Raw genomic sequence first — 15,129 nt, 5'->3', positions numbered from 1 at the left:
TCGATCTTCGAGAGAATAGATTCAACCAGGTCCTTGTTGTCCACCGGCTTGTTACCAGCGGTCATCCAGTTGTTGCGCCGCCACTTTGTAAACCACACCGTCACACAGTTGATCGCGTATTGGCTATCTGTGAAGATGGTCACGTCCCGATGTCGTGGAGCTATGTCAAGCGCCCGGAGGATGGCCGTCAGCTCGGCACGCTGATTGGTCTGGCGACTACCCTTGAGGGGCTCGGAAACATTTCTGCTGGGAGAACAGGCGTCAGTATTAGCCAAAGGTAGACCCCCTAAGGGATAAAGAAGACGCGACAACGCTAAGGTGAACGTCAGGGGGGACAAACCGGGAATCGCCAGGTCCAAAGTAAACCCCAACGCCCGCGGAGGCAAGCGCTTTGCCATTTTTCAAGGAGCTACCGTCCGTGTAGATGCGCAGCATCCCTGGCGGACCAGTAGATTTCACCTTGGTCGCGGCCTTCTGGTCCTGTGATTTATAGACCACTTTTCCTGTTTTGGGATCCAACAATACATTGGGGTCAAACCCATCCTCCGCTCCGGTCGGCAGAGGGCCAGTGCCCGCCTCAAAAGGTATACCCTGCGCATCTGCAGGGACCCCGTTCATCATTCCCGGTGCACCGGCGAGCTTCTGTGATTCCGGGGTCTTTCCGAACGTAGCGCCGGATCCTTGGCCTTCCCTTGCAAACTCCTCTGCCTCCTCCCTAGTCGAGAATTTCTTGTAACGTGGCTTGGGAAAACCTTTGATCTGCTCCTGCGCTTTTGCCCAGTCCGTATAAACACCGGGTATTCGACCGCGCTGAACACCGTAAAATCTCGTGGGTTCAGAATCTAGGGGAGTGCCGCCGCGCGCAGCGGGCGCACGGGTCCCGGTGAGGAAAGCATTTGCTTCTTCGTAAGAAGGGAAGGCCTGGACTGGAAGAACAAGTCAGTTTCAGGCAACTAAATGCGGACTATCAGCGAGTTACTCACAGACAGCTCCCTTGTACCCGGTAACCTGGGTCAAACAATCGTGCCAATCATAGTAAACACCGGGCTGGTAGCCAGCCTTCACGGCATAGTATTTCGCCGCGGATGCGCGCTTGCGTTTCGTTCCGGCCGCTACTGAGGGGGATTTCGAAGTCGGAGTTGCTTTCGTGGCGGGTCCCGGAGTGGGAGAAGGGGTGGTCGTGGTGTCGTTCATGACGTCGTCCCCGCAATCCGGCGCGGTCGAGAGGAAGGTTTTTAGGAACAAGGAAGGCTGAGAAGGATAATTCGAGTAGAATCTCTTCGGAAGATTCCTGTCGCGCGGATCAACTGAACAAGATCCAGGGGCCAGAGATCTCAACCTGCAGCTCGAAATGGAACACCTAGGTCCCAACTTCGAAGCTGTCAGGCAAACCCAAGTGAGACGCGTGATGGGAACAATCCGCTGCTCTCTGACTTGACCCTCTTTCGCTTATGATTTACAGGATTGAAATCTGGGCGACGTTGTTGAGAAAGGAGTTCAGACAAACGCGGGTCTAAAGTTTTGGTGGACGAGCGGGGGGGATGGCAGAGAGGTCAGAGGGAGGAGGGGGGGGGGGTGTGTGTGGTCAACCCCCATCATCAAGCAAATCCCCGACCATATTGCGGCTGGATCCGATGCGCCTTTCAATGGTGTCCCAGCTGACCTCAATGACAGGCTCACTTTCTCTGCTGGCGCTCAGTCATTCTCAAGTCTAGAAGTAACTTGAATATTGTCAGATTTGTTAATCATCGATGGTCAGCAGGGACAGGCCTGGGTCGGATTGTGGACCCAACGGGGGTTCAGGCATTCGGATGGAAACATTGGCTTGGAATCACTGATGAGTCTGGAGACTTTCCGAGACGATATTGAAGATGCATGAATAGAAGTCAGAGGACTTTTTCCTACCTTGTTCTAGTGGTAGCGGATTGCCTGATTGAACTGGGTGGTCTTCCTCCTGCTGCTGGCTCTCTCGTCACGTGATTGGTGAGTAGATCGGTTGTCAGAGACTATGGATATAGCATAGTCTCTCAAATTTCATGGGATTTCCAATCAGTATACTCTGATTGTTATACTCAAGTGTTGAGTTAAGTAGCACGATTCAGAGCAAAGTATGCTCTGAGCAATGGATTTAGTTGTAGATCCAGTACTTATGTTGTACCTACTAATCACTATTAAATATATAACCGCACTGAGAGCCAACTCTCAATTTAAACATAGTAGCTAGAGAAAATGAAGTACCCCATTGGATTCTGTTGTAGCTCTTTCAGGCCCTAATACTTACTAGTCATGCGTTCAATTGGCAGTGAAGAGGTTCAAGACTGTTTGTGCAAACGTTTACTGGACAACAACAACCTTCGCTTCAGGATGTGACCGATATGTACGGTCACGGTCTTCTTGAACAAAGTGCCAGAACAAACTCCCGCATTGCCCGAGTACCATTAATTTAAGTAGTACGTAGTTGGTGATGGAAATGTCAAGAATCTGATTTGACGGTGGTTGCTCTTCTTGCCAGACACCATCCAAGGTGTCATGCCTGCGATTATTGCCGGAGTAAATAGCCTCTTGGTTGCTCTACAAACCCATCTTCTGCCATGAAGGCGACATCAGCATCGTAAGTAGTAAGCATCAAAAGACCAATCTCACAGTGGCAGAGATTGACAGCAATATCATAGACAAATTGAGGACTTTAAGGGTGTGTTTTCGGGATCGTGCTCCTATACTTCCGGGCCAAAATCATATGTCTCCGGACCCTGGTGGGAAATCAGACTGCAATAAATGTGTGCAGCAAGCTAATCCTGTCCACGTCACCCAGCCACGAATTGCCCCTGTGGGGAGTTGGGTCCAGTGGGGGTGAGTACCCTGGCTGGCTACTTCGGCAATCCAGAGTATTGGAAATTCGGATATGGATCGCGATAACCATATAGAGGTTCTATTATTGGTGGAGGCAAAACACAGGAGTCATGGAATATGACTGATTTTCGTAGGATTTTTGTATTTGTTATCGACAAATAGTTGTAGTGGTCCGACTTAGATTATAGGGCATCTGGATGTGTCAAATCTGACGCTGAGAGCAGCCCCTGGAGTTAGTTTGCATTCTGATCAAACCCACCAGTGAGAAACACATGATCTGTTTCTTGATCTGGTCTCAATCCTCTCCCTCATCTTAACCGTCTTTAACCAGATTGAGTCGACCAGGCAAGGAAAGGCTTTATGAGACGCCATGATTGTTTCTTTCAACCTGACAGAATATCTGCCATGCCCAAATGACTCCTTCGGCAAGACTTCGGAAGAAGGACATCAGGGAACTAAACTAATCAATGAGTTCGCGTTACGAGGCTTCTTCGCACCCACAATGCCAGACTTAACAAATGGACTCCGCCTGTTTGAAACTACGCCACTCAAGTCTTGTTTCGAGCTTAGAAGCCCCTCGTTGGATCTAGGCCTAATCCTAATCTACTAGGAGAAATGTTCCTCTGAGAAAAGGTGCATATGGTTAGTCTTCATTCTCGGCGTAGTTCCGGGTTGGATTCACCAGCATTACTGTTATCAGAGCAAATCCCGGCCATTTTTCAGTTCCCACACTTCCTTCAACGCGAGACCCACCACCTCAGCCCTAGTGCATGTCCTCGAAGGCTTAGCATCTCTAATCTAGTTCGATGGCTATTTACTTACCCTGCCCATGAATTATCGCCTGAGAAAGGGACCAGTCAAGGAAAGGATCCATCAGGGCTGACGTGAACCCTCAAGGGTTTTCAAGAGCACAAGCAATTTGCCCTCCGCCGGCACCCGTTGGCTTTCCCTGGGTCTTATCATTGTTTCCTACTAAGGAGGGAAAAAGTACCCGAGCCTGATTCTTTATCCTGCCGACTAACAAGAAGCTTGTGTCTCCCAAATAAGGACCGGTGCATACATGGCAAGATTCGTGAACTAATGTTCACCTTTTTACAGTGATATCTCTCAGGCGAACCACCGGGACCAATTAGCGCACAATCCCCGAAGGCATGTCGGCAAACCCAGCAGAGGGCAAGATGACGCGTTGCCTGGGGTTAGACTGTCGCCAATCACCCCCGAAAGGGCCGAACTTATCGCGTCATACGGGACGCCGGCGGTTTCACGAGCCAAACACCAAAGACGTCGGGATTTCCGACTTGGCATCCCGGAAGCCGTATATTCAGGACAGGCACGCTATCTAGGAAAGCTCGCGGTCATCAGAGTAGCCATACGTAAGATGCGTGGATCTATCAAGTCCACTGACCAGTAAATCGAGGATGATACGACTCGTGCCGTACATCATTCCTCACAAGGGGTCGGCGCAGGTCTCACAATGAGGATGCTCTAAGTCCAATAGCAGAGGATAAATGGTACAATAAATGCCCACCTTGATCTGAAAATCTGGATCGTTTGTTCTGAGATAACCTCACTCACTTCCTCTAGCAATTCCCTTACTGTTAATTTCGTCACTCATTGTCATTTCCTTTTGTCCCTCTTTATATGGACCCTCAGTAAAATGAAAGTCCTCTCCTTCATCGTGGCCGCGGCCCTTCTGGGCCTGACTGGTGCGTCTTCGAACTCCAGCCAGGGGCTGTTGAAGTCAGACGGTGGTAAGTACTGGACACTCACCTGTACGCTTTCGCTGAGTCGGTCCGCTCATGTCGTATACAGTGGCCCTGGGAGACTGGGACTCCGCGTACCAGAAGGCCTCTACCTTTGTCGAAGGCCTGACCACTGATCAGAAGCTGGCTTTGATCACGGGCAGCAGTGTCAACTCCACTAATGGCAGCTTTAGTGGCCTTACTTTCCTCGACGGTGACATGGGTCTCCAGAACTTCTACTATGTATCCGCTTTCAGCTTGTCTTCAGCACTTGCTATGACCTGGGACCGCGATGCCATCTACGCACAGGGCAAAGCGGTCGGTTCTGAGTTTTACAACAAGGGAATTCAAGTTGTCGCTGGCCCGACTTCTCAGCCATTGGGACGTACGCCCTGGGGTGGCCGTAATGTTGAGGGTTTTGGCCCCGACCCTTATCTTAATGGCTTAGCCACTGGGTTAACAACAAAAGCCTACATCGACGCTGGCGTTATCCCAGGTGCTAAGGTAAGTAGTAGATGCTGTCTCCCTAGGATGCTGCTGTTCTTTGACTGACATAAGTTGCACTACTGCACAGCACTTCCTTCTCTACGAACAGGAAACAAATCGGACTGGCGGCGGCGGCGGTGGTGGTCCTGGCGGCGGCGGTATGCCTTCCGGGGGAATGGGGCCCGGCTCGTCGAATACTTCATCCATGGGCGCGAAGCCTACAGGATCAATGGGCCGTCGTGCTGCCAGTTCCAGTTCCGAGTCGGATAGCGGCTCGGCACCATACTCTTCCAATGCCGATGACAAGACTCTGCACGAGACGTATCTTTGGCCGTTCTATGACGCAGTCAAACATGGTCTGGGTGCTGTGATGTGTGCCATGACGAAGGTTAATGGCACACTAAGCTGTCAGAACTCCGATTTGTTGATGAAGCATTTGAAGACTGAGCTTGGCTTCCCGGGATTGGTGTGGCCTGATACTAATGGCCAGAGCAGTGCTTTGGAGTCTGCTCTCGGCGGCGAGGATTACGGTTCCAGTAGTATCTGGAGCACTTCTACCATGGAGACTCTGTTGTCCAATGGCTCTCTGAGTGAGGCTCGCTTGGACGATATGGCCATCCGCAATCTGATGGGTTACTACTATGTGAACCTGGACAATGGGCTCCAACCCGAGGAACAAAGTGAAGATGCGTACGTCGATGTGAGACGCAACCACTCCAAGCTGATCCGGGAAAATGGAGCCAAGTCAATGGCCCTGCTGAAGAACAAGAACGCTCTGCCATTGAATAAGCCTCGTGTGATGAGCGTTTTCGGTGCTCACGCTGGTCCTGTGTTGGGAGGACCCAACACGGCCATGGACATCGAGGGTTCGGGACCGACGTATCAGGGTCACTTGGCCACCGGCACCGGTTCTGCTCAAGCATCCCTGCCTTACCTAGTGCCACCTTACGTTGCACTGACTAACAGGATCATTGAGGATGGAACCATGATGCGGTGGGTGCTCAACGATACCTATACCTCTTCTAGCACTTCCGGCTTGATCACAGAGGGGACTGACAGTACCGCTGTGGACCCCTCGTATGCCAACTATGCCACGAACTCCGATGCCTGCCTCGTCTTCCTGAACGCCCTTTCCGGAGAAGGCGCTGATCGCACTGAACTCTACAATGGCGACCAAGACACCATGGTCAACACCGTCGCCGATAACTGCAACAACACAATCGTCATCATCAACACCGTCGGCCCGCGCCTGATGGACCAGTGGATCGAACATGACAACGTTACTGCTGTCCTCTACGGATCCCTCTTGGGCCAGGAGTCTGGTAACTCCATTGTCGATGTCCTCTACGGAGACGTGAACCCTTCTGGCCGCCTCATCCACACCATCGCCAAGAACGAGAGCGACTACAACGTCAAGATCTGCTACACAGCGCAGTGTGACTTCACCGAAGGTAAGCAGCTCAACACATTATTCTTCCCCACATCCTCGCACGTACTTACACATAAATCCTCATAGGCGTCTACCTCGACTACCGCTACTTCGACGCCTACAACGTCACCCCCAGATACCCCTTCGGTCACGGTCTCTCCTACACCACCTTCTCCTACTCCGACCTGAGCATCGAAAAGCCCTCCACCCTATCCAAGTATCCCACTGGCGAGCAGACCGTCGGAGGACACAGCGACCTCTGGGATATTGTGGGAAGCGTCTCCGTTAAGGTCGCCAACACCGGCTCGCTCGACGGCGCCGAAGTCCCCCAGCTCTACCTCGGATTCCCCACTGCTGCGCAGCAACCCGTTCGCCAGCTCCGTGGCTTCGAGCGCGTCGAAATCGCTGCTGGCAAGCAGAGCGAAGTTACCTTCAAGCTGCGCCGTCGTGATATTTCCTACTGGGATGTCCGCGCCCAGCAGTGGCTTGTTGCTTCGGGTGACTACAAGGTCTACGTGGGTGCAAGCTCGCGTGATCTGAAGTTGAATGGCACTTTTGCTGTCCAGTCTTCGTCTTAGATGTAAATTAGAACTGGGAGGGCTGGAACCTTTTGTCTCTTCTTGATGGATAGCGGATATATTTTTTTCTAAGTGATGTATATAGCGGCTATTCCATTCCTGTTGATTAGGACTTTTCCACCCTTGAATGATTGTTGAAATGTACTTTTTTTTTTCGGAATTACAATAATCACAATCAAACAGCCACAGAGTAGACAGCTCTTGTTACTACTATAATTAGGGTTTCAAGACTTTTATTCTTCATGTTCCATAACAAGCTTGACCGTTAACCTACTTTACCTCAGATCATATCAATCATAACTCAGAAGAAGCTACATGTTGCCGACCAGAGAAGCATACATCTACAACAAACTGTAATATTACAGCTTGGCTCCTGGCTTCTCTGCCTTCGTGACCCAAAGGAGCAGCTCATCTTTCCCAAACTCCTCCATAACTTCCACTGGTAGGTTCACGCGGACTTCCCAAATGCTCTCTCCTCGCCTAGCGGGATTTCTGTCAGGTAAGATCAGAGTCAACCCATCAGTTCGACCGTCGATACTATCAAAGTCCAGCAGTGGCCCCAGTTTCGTACCCCAGTCCGAGGCATAGATGTCAGTTTTCCGCAAGCTGGACATTATGACCTCCGCAGGGGCACCAGAAACTGATGAGAAGTCATCGCACTCTTCCACACGGCCTATGAGACCGCGAATTTGCTCGTCTTGAATGGACTTGCATTTGGCTCGAGACCTCAGGGCTAGTTTGAGTAGTGCGTTGATTGTTTCTTTGTCCATTCGCTCTCGCGTTACAGGAGGGGCTTCCTGTGGAGTAGGGATATCTTTCCACTCGCACTGGGTTTTCGCTAACACGAGGCTATTCCCCAGGTAGCTTCTTGGAAGAGGAGGCTGGAGTACTGATCGAACCTCTATATTCCTGGATAAAGAGGATACGCGCGGTAAGTCTGACGAATGCTTGGAAGCAACTCGACGACGAGCGCGGGATACAGAGAGCCATGCTAGAGCAGTTACCAGATCGTCATTTGAGATGTTTTCTAGTTTGTACTGGCTTCCAGTTGGTGGGACTTTCTGTGATGTTGAATGGCCCTTGGCAAGCTCATGGGCTAGATCGTTGCACGAATTTTTGAGGTAGTTGACTCTGTCTGTATGCAAAGTATAACGACGACAGATGATTGAGTCGGACTGGCGTCCACGTATCTCCTCATAGCTAGTCTCACAGTATGCATCCTTGAGGTCGGGGTTGCTGGCGGTGGCAGATTGGTTGATCCTCCTCCTTGCCTGCTCTTCTTTATCGAGGTCCATCGGAAGACGTCTGGCATCGCCGCTCTTTCGATTCGATCCAGAGCAGGATCGAGACAAAGCGTGCAAAACTATGGTGACGCCTAGCGAATCCATTACCTGGTGATGCCAGGCGAGGCATAAAATGAGTCCGTCTTGCATGACATTGGCCTGAAACCGCACAGCAGGTATGGGGTTGGAATTCGAGAGTGTCTTCGGAACGTTTAGCATTTCATAATCGATGACTGGCGAGGCTAAAGCATCTGAAATGGTGTGTTGATGGTGTTTGACACGTAACAGGGGGCATTGGAGGAGGTCCGATGTCGTCGGTGGCTGCAACTCGGTGACGTTTCTTCTTTTCTCCTTCTGCACCATCGCAACATTGCCAGCCAAGAATGGCCACTGGGATATCAAGTCTGATAGACCCGATTCTAACGCATCAACTGCTTCAGACGGCTGTTCAGGCCGAAAAGACATATAAGCGAACACATGATGAGGAGGGAGCAGGTGGTCCAGAGGCGTGAGGGTATAAGGCTGGAACGACGGAGTATGAGTTCTGGCGGTCATTTTGTATACCGAAGAATCACACCAAGTGTTGTGAAGGGATGGGCCCTTGAGATCCTATATATAATAACGCCGTGGAGTGAACAAAACTCGAAAACCTATTCGTTTGAAGATAGAAACTCAATTAAACTTACGCGCAGATGATGGCATCTTAAGCTTTCAATTTAACGTCCTGTAGCCAGGTTCCGTCTGTATGTATGAACAGGTTTCTTCAGAGTTAGAGGAGGCCATAGCATGTAGATAATGATTGTCATGTTCCGCCCACTGTCCGTTTTATGTATGTGGCTTGTAGATAGCCAGTTGATGATAGGTAAGTTGTCGTCTGTAAGTGTATCCCACAATTATAGTAGGTAGAAGTGAACATGGTAGAGGTGGAGTATGGTAAGGTTTTGTGTCGGGAAATGTTCAATTGAGGAATTGATATCTTTTGAATTTACACATTTGACCAAGTTTCAGACTCAGCGAATGTATAGTTCTGGTTCCATTGATAACTTCGTGATGCAGTCAGTATACCTGGGTGCTCATTGTTGATCTCGTGCACACTTGAACTAGAGGTAGTCGCGATAGCTCATTCGCCAAGCCAAAGCGTGACTGCATAGAAGCGGCTTGTTTCATTATAATTTGCTCCACTATAGGGGTTAATACCTTGATTTTAGAGAGAGTGATGGTTTTCTTAGATGGTGGGGAGTTTTTCGATTCTAGAATCCAGACGATGCAACATCGTATCCCAAAAGGGACCCCGACATCATGACTCAGCAGAATAACCCTCTTTCACCAAATAACTATTAGCTAGCTATAAAACTCAGGAACTTTGAGATACACTCAATTGAAGGCAAATTCGAGCTTGAATCTTATGCAAATAAAAGCAACATGTCCGACAAAGACCTCCTCAACATCGTATCCCAAGAACTCACCGGGACTCGGTATGCCTCGTCCTCTCTAACCCCACTAAGCGGGGGAACCGCCAACTTTGTCTATCGAGCTCAGCTCGATCAACCGCTCCCAGATGGAACAAAATCCGTTATAGTAAAGCATACGGAGGCATTCATTGCCCTTAATCGGGAATTTAAACTCCCGGCTGAGCGCTGTGTTGGTATCCCCTTGTGAAGTCAAACAGACTACAAACATTGAGTTAACATATTTCATATAGCTTTTCGAGGAATCCATCTTGAAGGCCCTTGATGGATTCTCTAGCATACTTGACACCACCAAGGAGTCTGAAGCACACGCTAAAGAAGTGATGGTCAAAACGCCTCGTCTCTTCTCATTCAATCGCGAAACCAACACTGCTGTTATAGAAGATCTTCCCGATTCTCTGGACCTAAAGTCCTTCCTAATCTCCTCAGCTACTTCCAACAACGTCACTCAAGAGTGGGCTTCTTCTATAGGCCGTTCACTAGGAGCATGGCTACAATCATTCCATCACTGGGCTGATAACGCGGCCCAATTAGGGGTGGCGGCCGAGATGGATAAGAACCAGTATATGAGAGATTTGAAGTTCATGGTCAACTACGATGCTCTGGTGAATGCAATTGATAAATACCCGACTATACTTGGAGATTCCCGGGATGTGTTCAGCAAGGTTCGCGAAATGGCGGCCGCAGAGCTGAGTGGAAGGGACGGAACTGGGTTTGGGATAATTCACGGTGATTTTTGGTCGGGAAAGTCCGTGCCTTCCCTGCCTTAATAGAACGAAGAACAAACAAGCTGATGCAACATAGTGTCCTCATCCCCAAAACAGCCCTCGACCAACCAAATCATCTTCCTCTATTCATCATCGACTGGGAACTTTGCCACTGCGGTGCTCGTGCCCTCGATCTGGGCCAGATGTTCGCTGAGCTCTACCTGTTGAAGCATTTCAAGGACATCGATGCCGCGACGTGGATTATCCAAGGCTTCATGAAGGGATACCAGGACTTGGATGATGAGACGGCCTTTCGAGTATTGATCCATGTTGGCGTCCACTTCATTGCCTGGGCACCCTTGATTCCTGGCTGGGGTACCTCGCAGCAGGTTGAAGATGCTGTTCGTCTGGGTAGAGATATCGTCACCAAGGCATGGGAAAAGGATAGAAGCTGGTTTGAAGGGGTATGGAAGTCACTGTTTCGAGATCGGTAGATCGTTCAGAATCTAAACTCTGTTCTCTATGTACCTAATCAGCTGTGAGATTGGGTGGCAGGGCGAGATACAATTCACCTGTCTGGCCCCACCCTTGAATCATAAGCCAAGCTATCAAGGAGATTGACCGAGAAACCGTGCACATTTCCGGTTGATTCAGTGACAGATTTCCCTTGTCTAAGAATAGGCGCACCCTACCTTATTGGGCAATAGGGTCAAACGGCGGACTTTTCTGCACCCCAACCCAGTGATCGTGCTTTTGCTTCCTCCCAGCATCTCATCATTAGTCATTGACCACCTCACTGGATACCTACAAGCCATGGCTCCATCTAAGAAGAAGCGAAACCAGTCCAAATCCAAACCCTCATCATCCAAACGTCGCAAGATCGTGGAGACAGCTCCTGAGGCGCCTAACCAGTCCGAGAAGACTGTCCCTCAACCGACCGTTCCACTCCAGGCTCAGCCTGTAAGCCCGGTAGATTCATTGTCCAGTAACGTCTCCTTCAAGCTCCATCAACGTCTCGAGCGCTATGACGACCTTGAACCGTCCGGCATTATAGTCGACGTTGAGCCACTGGATGATATCAAAGAATATGCATATAGCACGGTCCTGGGTAGCAAGAAGCTCCGGATGGTGGAGCAGATCAAAGTAGTGGAAGCGTTCATGGCGAAAATAGCTGAGCTCAGCCGCAGAAACAACATGAAACATGAGTGGGTAGGGCTCATACATAATGCTATTCTTCAAATGAACCTAGAGAACAGGGAAGCGTTCAGGACTGTTGAAGATAAAGGTATGTGAGACAAAATTTCCCCAAGTTTTGGTTATCTTTAGCACCATATCTGACATCCCAGAAAGAGTTGCATAGAAACATAATGCCAAAGCCCGTACAGAGTCTAGAACACCGATCTCGACCTGACATTTGTGTTGGGTTGAGCGAGTCTCACCTACGAGAGATCCTATACAAAGACCCGGATGATGCAGCTGCAAAAGAATTCTGGAATTATTTGAAAGAAAAGGATGGAGTGATCAGTGATCCATATGCGAAGCCGCAGTATCTGCGCTTTCCATTCTTCATCGTGGAAGTCCGGGCCGACTTCAATGGAGATAACCTGCACCAGGCCCAGAATCGAGCTGCAGTTGGTGCTGCAGGTGCACTCTGGATGCTTCAGATGCTCTCTGACAATAGGCGTGATACGAAAAGCGCGAAGTCCAAGAAGGGATTTGATGTTACCAATCTTCCGGTATTCTCACTTGTCTCGGAGGGCGCTACATTCCAACTCTGGGTTCATTACCGGAAAATGGTTCCGGGGGACAGCACGGACAAGATCGAATATTGTTCTGCACATGTCAAGTCATGGCATGCAACAGGGGGAAAAGCCTGTTATAAGATTCTGAGAAATATTTACGCCATTCTAAGATGGGGAGTGGGTGAATACAAGAATAAGGTGGTTGAGGCGCTCAAATCATATGTGTGATGGCTCTTCTTCGACTACTGCTTTTGCTGGTAAGAGCTCTTCCTATTTGTTTAAGATATCTACAGAAAAAATGCTAACCCCTGGTCTTAAAGTCTTTGCTATTGAGGGGAGACCCTATGTTTGGGCTCTATAAGATCACAACCCCCATTCTTTCTAGTTCTCAGATTTATACTTTTGTCTAGGGATTGGTTGTTTTGTCATGGTTTAGGAGTGTTCAACATCTCTCTGTTTCTGGCTGTTTATCGGATTGTTTCATTGGTCACTTTAATACTTACTGTTTACGGACTACAATTTCTTATTTGGGCCACTGGATATTCCTTCATGTATTAATACTGGACACTATCATTGCTTTATCATCAAAATAATATGAAATATCAAAAAGCTTGCTATACTTGTTGATAGTCATTAGATATCTTCATGCTTCCCTCATTTACCGAGCTATCACTGTTACGAGTCTCTTTGCAGTAGACTGTATATGCATTCTACGGACAGTCAAGTCAGGCTTGCAAGTATCGGCTACCGCCATGTCTATTTCTGTGCAGACTACAAAGAACAGAGATGCTAGGATATATACTCGCATTCCAGACGTAGCTCAGTTCATAGTTTTGCACGGTATGTGCTCCGGATACCTTCCAGCCCTGACGGTCCATCGTAGATTTGCTGTTCTGCAAGGCGGGTGTTGATCTGTCGCATAGTCGGTTAGCGATGAAAAGACAATAAGAAGTGGAATACAGTCGAAGTGACACTTACATGTTGGGGTCCTAGATCCTCCACACGCTCAACACCGAGTAACCGCATGCATGTCTTAGTCTCGTCGGAAAGAACTAATGATCCTAGTCAGCAGACGTCCTATTTGGATCTCGGATCCATTTACGTACTCTGCAGAGTGCGCTTGACACCCTCAACACCACCGGCTCCTAAGCCCCACAGTGCAGGGCGTCCAATACCAACGCCCCTGGCGCCCAGACAGAGTGCCTTGACAACGTCTGTGCCACGGCGGATACCGCCGTCAATCCATACTTCCAACTTATCAAAGACCTCCGGGCAATATTTCCGGATCTCGAGTAATGTGTGCACAGCTGGAGGGGCGGTGTCGAGAGCACGTCCACCATGGTTGGAAAGGATAATGCCTTTAACCTGAGGAGTGTGAAGGGATGCAATGTAAGCATCCTCGTGAGTCTGAAGACCCTTGAGGACAATGGGTAGATCGGTTTGCTTAGCCAACCACGGCAGAGTCTCCTTCCATGTGAGGGTTGGATCCGTGCCCGCGAAAAGCTGACGTCCGACACCTCCCCCTCCGTTGTTGATATCTTTCGAAGACTTGTCTGCGGCCTTTGTGGCGCTCGGAACTGGTGCTGATGCGCCCACGGTGTTGCCGCGCTCATCGTCCTCTCTCTTTCCCGGCACAGGCGCGTCCAGAGTGAGAACAATGAACTTGATCGCCTTGAGCTTGTTTATGCGTGCCAGCATGGCCTCGCTCTTCTTACGATCTGTTTGGACATACAATTGCCATCCAAATACTTGGTCTGGTGCGGCGTCCTTAACGATCTGCTCTGGGGTCATTGAAGCGTTGTTGGAAATGATCTGCATGGCCCCGAAGCTGCGACAGGCCTCCGCAATGCCAGCTTCACCAGCTGGATGGCCCAAACGAGCCATGGCTGCGGGGGAGACGTAGATTGGCATGCCGATCTTGTTGCCCAGAGCTGTAGTATCCAGGTCACATCGCGTGCAGTCGATGAATACCCGTGGTCGCAGCAAGATGGATCGGTAAACTTCAGTATTGAAATGTTTCGTGATTTTGTCGTCAGATGCTGAGTAGTAGTAGGCCCAAGCCTTCTTGCTGACATTTCTGGTGGCCACTTGCTCGAAATCGTCCATGTTGAGTAGACTCTCCATCGGAGGCGGGCCTTCCTTTTCCCCCGCATCTGAGGCCGGCTCCGCTTGTACTTTCGGCAGCGTGTCGGCATTCACCGTTCCCAAGAATGCTTCGGGCTTCAGATTCTCCTCCAGAATACCCGGAGGGTGGATAGGGTCGTATTCCTCTGTGGCATCCTTTCCTGCAAGCTTAAGAATTATTTTGGCACCACCAGGGTGCTCTGAGAGAAAGTCGGTGACCTGATTGAGTTGTGAGTGTTTAGTTTCGGTTAAGCCACAAAAGGATGTATGATTGGGTGAACATACATCGTAAACTTTTCCGTAGAGTATTACCCAGCAGCTCTCTGGAGTGTTGTGTTTTGCGACTGAGGGTCTTCAGTTAGTTTCAAGTCTGTGACTCTATCTTGATATGACAATTGTGCGCTGCATGGGAATTCCGGGGTATACTAACCTTCCGCCGCGTCGAATACCTTGCTCATCTTGCTATTCAGAGAGATGTTTGGGTCGTAGCAATTGGTCTTGTTACAATTGTCGAATGCGACCCGCGAGAGGGAAGAGGGAAGAAGAGATGAGGAGAAATCAAGGATAGTCAAGAGAGGAAAAGACGGTAGGAGATGAAGTGTTCGGAGCGGTGGCCTCGAAATGTCTCCTCGCACTCAACTAACCCGGTTAAACCCACCCCCATTTACGGCTCGGCCTGAACTCCGACGAGGAGACAAAGTTGGGGGCGGCGATTGAAA

The 15,129-nt window shown here is 49.7% G+C and overlaps 6 protein-coding genes across 6 annotated transcripts; 3 read left to right on the top strand and 3 right to left on the bottom strand.

Moving 5' to 3' along the window:
* Nucleotides 1-235: 235 nt before the first annotated feature.
* BO79DRAFT_62320 (RNA-DNA hybrid ribonuclease) lies at nt 236-1,288 on the bottom strand. The gene is made up of 2 exons (XM_025689505.1): nt 984-1,288; nt 236-926 (listed from the first exon to the last, which is right to left on the bottom strand). Exons 1-2 carry the CDS (start codon nt 1,192-1,194, stop codon nt 268-270), a joined length of 870 nt encoding a protein of 289 aa, XP_025542995.1. The 5' UTR covers nt 1,195-1,288; the 3' UTR covers nt 236-267.
* Nucleotides 1,289-4,507: 3,219 nt separating this feature from the next.
* Nucleotides 4,508-7,085, top strand: BO79DRAFT_138965 (beta-d-glucoside glucohydrolase D; the record flags this gene model as incomplete). Its single annotated transcript, XM_025678179.1, has 4 exons — nt 4,508-4,601; nt 4,663-5,096; nt 5,167-6,529; nt 6,595-7,085. The coding sequence occupies 4 exons, from the start codon at nt 4,508-4,510 to the stop codon at nt 7,083-7,085; spliced, it is 2,382 nt and encodes a 793-aa protein (XP_025542994.1).
* A 359-nt stretch (nt 7,086-7,444) lies between these two features.
* BO79DRAFT_285142 (O-acetyltransferase) lies at nt 7,445-8,923 on the bottom strand (the record flags this gene model as incomplete). The annotated part of the gene is made up of 1 exon (XM_025688325.1): nt 7,445-8,923. One exon carries the CDS (start codon nt 8,921-8,923, stop codon nt 7,445-7,447), a length of 1,479 nt encoding a protein of 492 aa, XP_025542993.1.
* An 836-nt stretch (nt 8,924-9,759) lies between these two features.
* On the top strand, nt 9,760-11,198 carry BO79DRAFT_166985 (uncharacterized protein). The gene is made up of 3 exons (XM_025679351.1): nt 9,760-10,009; nt 10,071-10,585; nt 10,642-11,198. Exons 1-3 carry the CDS (start codon nt 9,791-9,793, stop codon nt 11,036-11,038), a joined length of 1,131 nt encoding a protein of 376 aa, XP_025542992.1. The 5' UTR covers nt 9,760-9,790; the 3' UTR covers nt 11,039-11,198.
* Nucleotides 11,199-11,357: 159 nt separating this feature from the next.
* Nucleotides 11,358-12,514, top strand: BO79DRAFT_276880 (uncharacterized protein; the record flags this gene model as incomplete). The annotated part of the gene is made up of 2 exons (XM_025687784.1): nt 11,358-11,829; nt 11,937-12,514. The coding sequence occupies 2 exons, from the start codon at nt 11,358-11,360 to the stop codon at nt 12,512-12,514; spliced, it is 1,050 nt and encodes a 349-aa protein (XP_025542991.1).
* A 347-nt stretch (nt 12,515-12,861) lies between these two features.
* BO79DRAFT_243171 (FMN-dependent alpha-hydroxy acid dehydrogenase) lies at nt 12,862-15,015 on the bottom strand. Its single transcript, XM_025685262.1, has 5 exons — nt 14,841-15,015; nt 14,696-14,754; nt 13,393-14,629; nt 13,265-13,338; nt 12,862-13,198 (listed from the first exon to the last, which is right to left on the bottom strand). Exons 1-5 carry the CDS (start codon nt 14,866-14,868, stop codon nt 13,112-13,114), a joined length of 1,485 nt encoding a protein of 494 aa, XP_025542990.1. The 5' UTR covers nt 14,869-15,015; the 3' UTR covers nt 12,862-13,111.
* Between the last annotated feature and the right edge of the window lie 114 nt (nt 15,016-15,129).

Source organism: Aspergillus costaricaensis, assembly GCF_003184835.1.
Source record: "Aspergillus costaricaensis CBS 115574 unplaced genomic scaffold BO79scaffold_5, whole genome shotgun sequence".
In the NCBI taxonomy this organism is placed as follows: domain Eukaryota; kingdom Fungi; phylum Ascomycota; class Eurotiomycetes; order Eurotiales; family Aspergillaceae; genus Aspergillus; species Aspergillus costaricensis.
The sequence above is the reverse complement of the archived record's forward strand: the minus strand, read 5'-3'. Positions and strand labels throughout refer to the sequence as shown.

What these genes read in the sequence shown, in the direction of transcription:
- BO79DRAFT_62320 (XM_025689505.1), bottom strand. Translation starts at nt 1,194, where the DNA reads ATGAACGACACCACGACCACCCCTTCTCCCACTCCGGGACCCGCCACG. An exon ending in CGGGTACAAGGGAGCTGTCT is followed by an intron (nt 927 to 983) that starts GTGAGTAACTCG and finishes TTGTTCTTCCAG; the next exon opens with TCCAGGCCTTCCCTTCTTAC.
- BO79DRAFT_166985 (XM_025679351.1), top strand. Translation starts at nt 9,791, where the DNA reads ATGTCCGACAAAGACCTCCTCAACATCGTATCCCAAGAACTCACCGGG. An exon ending in AACTCCCGGCTGAGCGCTGT is followed by an intron (nt 10,010 to 10,070) that starts GTTGGTATCCCC and finishes TATTTCATATAG; the next exon opens with CTTTTCGAGGAATCCATCTT. An exon ending in GGTGATTTTTGGTCGGGAAA is followed by an intron (nt 10,586 to 10,641) that starts GTCCGTGCCTTC and finishes GATGCAACATAG; the next exon opens with TGTCCTCATCCCCAAAACAG.
- BO79DRAFT_243171 (XM_025685262.1), bottom strand. Translation starts at nt 14,868, where the DNA reads ATGAGCAAGGTATTCGACGCGGCGGAAG. An exon ending in GGTATTCGACGCGGCGGAAG is followed by an intron (nt 14,755 to 14,840) that starts GTTAGTATACCC and finishes GAAGACCCTCAG; the next exon opens with TCGCAAAACACAACACTCCA. An exon ending in TCTACGGAAAAGTTTACGAT is followed by an intron (nt 14,630 to 14,695) that starts GTATGTTCACCC and finishes CAACTCAATCAG; the next exon opens with GTCACCGACTTTCTCTCAGA.